We start from the raw sequence: 4513 nt of genomic DNA, 5'->3' as shown, positions 1-4513 counted from the left end.
ACTTTTGCAAGTGTGACCCTTGACAAGAATAAAAGGGACAAACAGTCCAGACAATAACCAGTCCTAAATGTGTATACACTTAATAACTTGTCTTTAAAACATAAAGCAAAGACGGACAAAACTAAAAGGAAAAACAGAGACGTGCAAAATCACAATTAGAGATGTTAATTCTCTCAATAAGTAATAGAACAAGGAGACATAAAAAAACAGATGTGAACAAAATGATTACCTACCTTGGTCTAATTGACATATGTAGCATGTTATATCAAACAACTGAAGAATTTTTAAAGCACACGAAAGTGTTTACCAACTCACACCATATATGCTGTGCCAAAAGCTGTCAGCATGTTTCAGAAATTAATTTTGAGATGGAAACATGAAAGCCAACACAATGAAATTCCAAGAAAAGATATATGAGAATATGTTCATGACTTTGAAGTAGACAAAGAATTATTAAACAGGTTTCCAGAGCAAATAATCAAAAAAATATTGACAAATCAGACTTCCATAAAGTTAAAAACTTCTGTTCATCAACAGATACCATTTAAAAAGCCACAAAGAATATTTAATCAATATTTGTATCTGACAAACGACTTTTCTATAGAATACATAAAGAGCTCTTTATGAACACACACACTCACGGAACATAGTCCCAACCCAAGGGAAAAGTGGTGACAAGTCAGGAACTGTCACTTCCCCAAACAGGATATGCACATCACCAAACGATCTATCCTACCCCCACCCCCCAAAAAAGCCGGGTGTAAAATATACTGTTAGGGCAACGGGGAATGTTTGCATATGTTCTGAATACTCGATATTAGGGGACCGTTCACTTATCACATATGACAATGACAGCAGTAATGCAGGGGAAATGCCCTTATTTTGTAGAGATACATGAAGAAGTGTCAGGCGTCCACAATTCCTTTGAAATCATTTAACAGATAGGGAGATGACAGACTGATAGGTGGATAGATTAACAGAGATACAGGTTACATCACTTGTAAGAATATTTGTGCCAGTAGAGAGAGGAGTGAAACAAAAATTGCAAGATAGTAACAATCCCTCTAGAGGGAGGGTATATGGGCACCCATTCTTCCTGTCACTCCTACCATCAAAGTTCTCCAAATGCAAAGAGGAAGCAGGGGCACTGAGAACCGGGGCTGGGGGTGGGGGGTGGCAGGAGGGAGGGTATGGAGGAGATGCCGGTTCTGTGTGGTCCTCAGCCTCCCTGCCAAGCAGCTCTACCGAGGGTCCCATCCCAGCTGGCAGATGACACCCCGTTCTCTGTGTGCTGTAGTGCCCGGGGTGGAAGCTGGCGACAGGTGGGGCTCCCCAACCTGGACCGGGCTGGTCCTTGGGACACTCTGGGAGGCGATGGCTGAACAGCCCAGCCACCTCAGGCCACACCCACCCTCCGTGACATCCTGAGGTGCCAGTCTCGTAGGAACCGGTCACCAGCAGCCTGTTAGATTTGTCCAGACTTTTGCAATCAGTGCAAAAAGAGAAAGGCATCGTCACCGTCCAAGAGAAGCCTCAGCTGAGTGAAAGGCACGTGCAACCTCTTTAGAGAAGCATCACCCAGAGCACGGGGCGTGGAGGGAACATGTGAGGAGCAGAAGGGGGTGGTCTCCACTCTTAAGGACTAAACCACTTCCAGGTCGAGGACTGAGCCCCATCACCTTCAGATCCCGGGCACAGACGTGGGTTCTTCAAGGTTAACTCAACCTTCCATTATTTCAAATTCCAAAACTATACCAAGAAACCTGAGCATTTTATTTTTACTCCCTTCAAAACGTATTTTTAATGCCTCCTCTCAGAATCAGTATAAGAAGGTACTTCTGCTTCAGAGATTCAAATTTTGTGCAAAATTTGAGAAACTTGAGAAACTGTAGTTTCCAGGGTAGTATGCAAACTATTAGTATATGAATATTCTAAGTGAAAAACTTTCACTTTAACATTCAAGCTTATTATATAAATATAATTTTCATTTTAATTAGTACTCTATTATAACACCAACAGTGAACAGAACAGTAATTGGAAGATTACAGAGAGACCTACAGAGGCTTAAAAGCACAGAGAAGTTCTTGGTTCGTCTGCAACAATAAGATAAATGGAAATTTACTTGATTTCCCCTTTAATAAGAACTGTTCAGAAAGGTACAAAAATAAAAACATCACATATTATTATGGAATACATCTCAAGTGGTATCTTTAGAGGAAATTTTATAGCATTACAATTATATTAGAAAAGAATAAAGGCTAAAAATGAATGCACTGAGCGCCATCTGCAAGATGTCACGAAATGCACAATAAGCTCACAATAAATAGACAAGAGGCGAGGCTTCAGGAGACACGAGAGCGTCGATGAGTGAACAGTGGGTTCAATAAAACCAAGAGGCCTGTGGTAAGATTTCGTCCTTGAACACCCGCAATGTTCGGACAGGAAAGTGGGATACTGCAGATAAGAACAGTAGCAGGAAATAACAGCATGAAAAACGTTTCGCTGACAAGTTTGAAAACGTGAAAGAACTCCGTGTACACAAGTAAGGTCGGGTCTTAAAATAATGCTAATGAATGAAACATGAATACAGTCGATAACACAGCATCATTTATTTAAACGTAAAACACACACTCACCGTTACACATCTTACAAGAACACACTGTGCCCTCCAATCGGGCGGCGGGAGGCACTGGAGGCACAGGTGTGCGCATCTAGGGCACAGGTGCCAGGCCCTGAATTAGCGCAGCTCAGCTCAGGGGACATAAAGATTGTAAGTTACCTGAGCACCGTGCACAGAAGGGCTCACTGGACCCCACGGGCCCCTGAGCGTCTGAGTGGGTGGTCCCCAGGGACACAACAGAGCTAGAAGAGGCGGCGGCGGGCCCTGGAGAGTGGCCGGGGGGAACGGGGGCAGTGGGGTTCGGGCTGAGGGTCCGCGCTGGGGGAAGGGGGCAGAGGGCAGAGTTCTGGGCTGCAGGGTGCTTTGGGGGCCCAGATGCTGAACGTGGACAACCGTTCTGATGGAAGGACTTGGCACGTCTTCAAGTGGGAGACGCCTCTGGACGGCCCCCCCACTGCAGCCCGGGGGGCTGAGCTGGCCGGAGTCTGCCACCCCACCTGGGCACGGGGGCCGGAGGCGTCCCCGCTCAGAGCTGTTGGGACTGAGGAATATGGGGGTGGGGGTCCCACGGGGTAAGGAGACACTCCAGGGGCCAAGGGGGCCGAGTGCTGGCTCCCCATGGGGGGAGCAAAGCTGGAGACGCCCCAGGCCCAGACGGAAGGCGTGGAGGCACCCGGAGGCCCCGTCCAGAGATGGCGGACGACGGGCGCCCAGGTGTAACTCCAGGGGGCAGGGTACCCCACCCAGGAGGGGACAGCACGGGGGCCCCCACGTCGGGCCAGCAGGCAGGGTCAGCTAGAGGCTGGGCTCCCAGGGGAGGACAGCAGGCACAGGCAGGGCCCATGACCGCCCAGGGGGCCGGGGCGGCCCAAGTCCCGGGGGCTGCCGCAGGGGCCTGGGGAGCACGGCAGACGTCCCGCACTGCCTGCTCCTCGGAAGCACGTGCTCCCATCTTAGATGACAACCGCTCTCCCCTCCGTGGGCAGGGTCTCCACTCCACAGGGTGCCCCAGGTGGCTCCGTGGAACCTGCAGGTGAGCAGACAGAGGGTTAGAGCCGGGCAGGGAGAGGGGTTGGGGGGCTGGAGGAGAGGTCGGGGGTGAGGTGAGGGAAGAGCCGATTAAAGCACGGGCAGAGGAGGAGGGCGTTGTAGCAGGGCGACCCTGTGCGGGGGGCGCGTGGCCCTTCCTTGTCTTGGCATCAAGTGTCCAGTCCCCATGACCCTCCATGCAGGGTCCCCCCCAGCTCCCCGTGGGTGCCGTGTCTGACACACGGGACCTGAGTCCTAGAGGGTTCTGGAATGTTCCGAGTGGCACGGTCCACAGCCACGTCTGGCACGAGGATGTGGGGCGAAGGAAGTGAAGAGATGGGCCGGGGCCCATGGCCAGGAGAGGTCTGACCAGCCGGATTTGGTAATTTCTTTCCATGACAAGGGTCCCCTAGAAGAATGTCTGAAATTTGGAGATGCTTCTGAAATATGAACTGCTGCCCCACGGTCGGCGGCTGTCACCCGTGGCATAACCTGTGTGACAAGGACGTGGCACAATGCAAAGACCGTCGACGGGCCCGTGGCCAGGAGAGGACCCCCCCCCCCCAGCATCTCCTGGCATCCTGAGGGCCAGGGCAGCAGGGCAAGGTGGGCTGAAGCAGAGCCGTGGCAGCACCCCAACAACAGCCAGCTGGACGAGAGGGTCTGCAGGAGAAGGCAACGAGCCCTGTCTGCCCGCATCCTGTCGGCAGAGCCCAGAGCAAAGGACTGGAGAAGAGGGCTTGCGGGGGGCAGGGCCGGGGGGCAGAGTCACGTCATGCAGGGCCCTATAAATGTCTGCCAGGACCTCGTGCACCAAGGACAGCGGGAAACCTTTGAGACCTCAGAATACAGAAGTGGTACCCA

The 4513-nt window shown here is 51.3% G+C and overlaps 1 protein-coding gene across 1 annotated transcript; it reads right to left on the bottom strand.

Annotated features, from left to right (window-relative positions):
• Positions 1-2862: 2862 nt before the first annotated feature.
• PRR23E (PRR23 family member E) lies at positions 2863-3572 on the bottom strand. Its single transcript, XM_057706286.1, has 2 exons — positions 3364-3572; positions 2863-3253 (listed from the first exon to the last, which is right to left on the bottom strand). Exons 1-2 carry the CDS (start codon positions 3570-3572, stop codon positions 2863-2865), a joined length of 600 nt encoding a protein of 199 aa, XP_057562269.1.
• Between the last annotated feature and the right edge of the window lie 941 nt (positions 3573-4513).

The sequence above is a fragment of the Hippopotamus amphibius genome, chromosome 13 (genome assembly GCF_030028045.1).
Source record: "Hippopotamus amphibius kiboko isolate mHipAmp2 chromosome 13, mHipAmp2.hap2, whole genome shotgun sequence".
Classification (NCBI taxonomy): domain Eukaryota; kingdom Metazoa; phylum Chordata; class Mammalia; order Artiodactyla; family Hippopotamidae; genus Hippopotamus; species Hippopotamus amphibius.
Note: the sequence above shows the minus strand (reverse complement) of the source record. Positions and strands in the feature narration are given on the sequence as shown.

Coding starts and splice junctions, on each gene's coding strand:
- PRR23E (XM_057706286.1), bottom strand. CDS start 3,572: ATGGGAGCACGTGCTTCCGAGGAGCAGGCAGTGCGGGACGTCTGCCGT. Junction 3,254..3,363: donor CCCGTGCTGTCCCCTCCTGG/GTGGGGTACCCT, acceptor GGGCGTCTCCAG/CTTTGCTCCCCCCATGGGGA.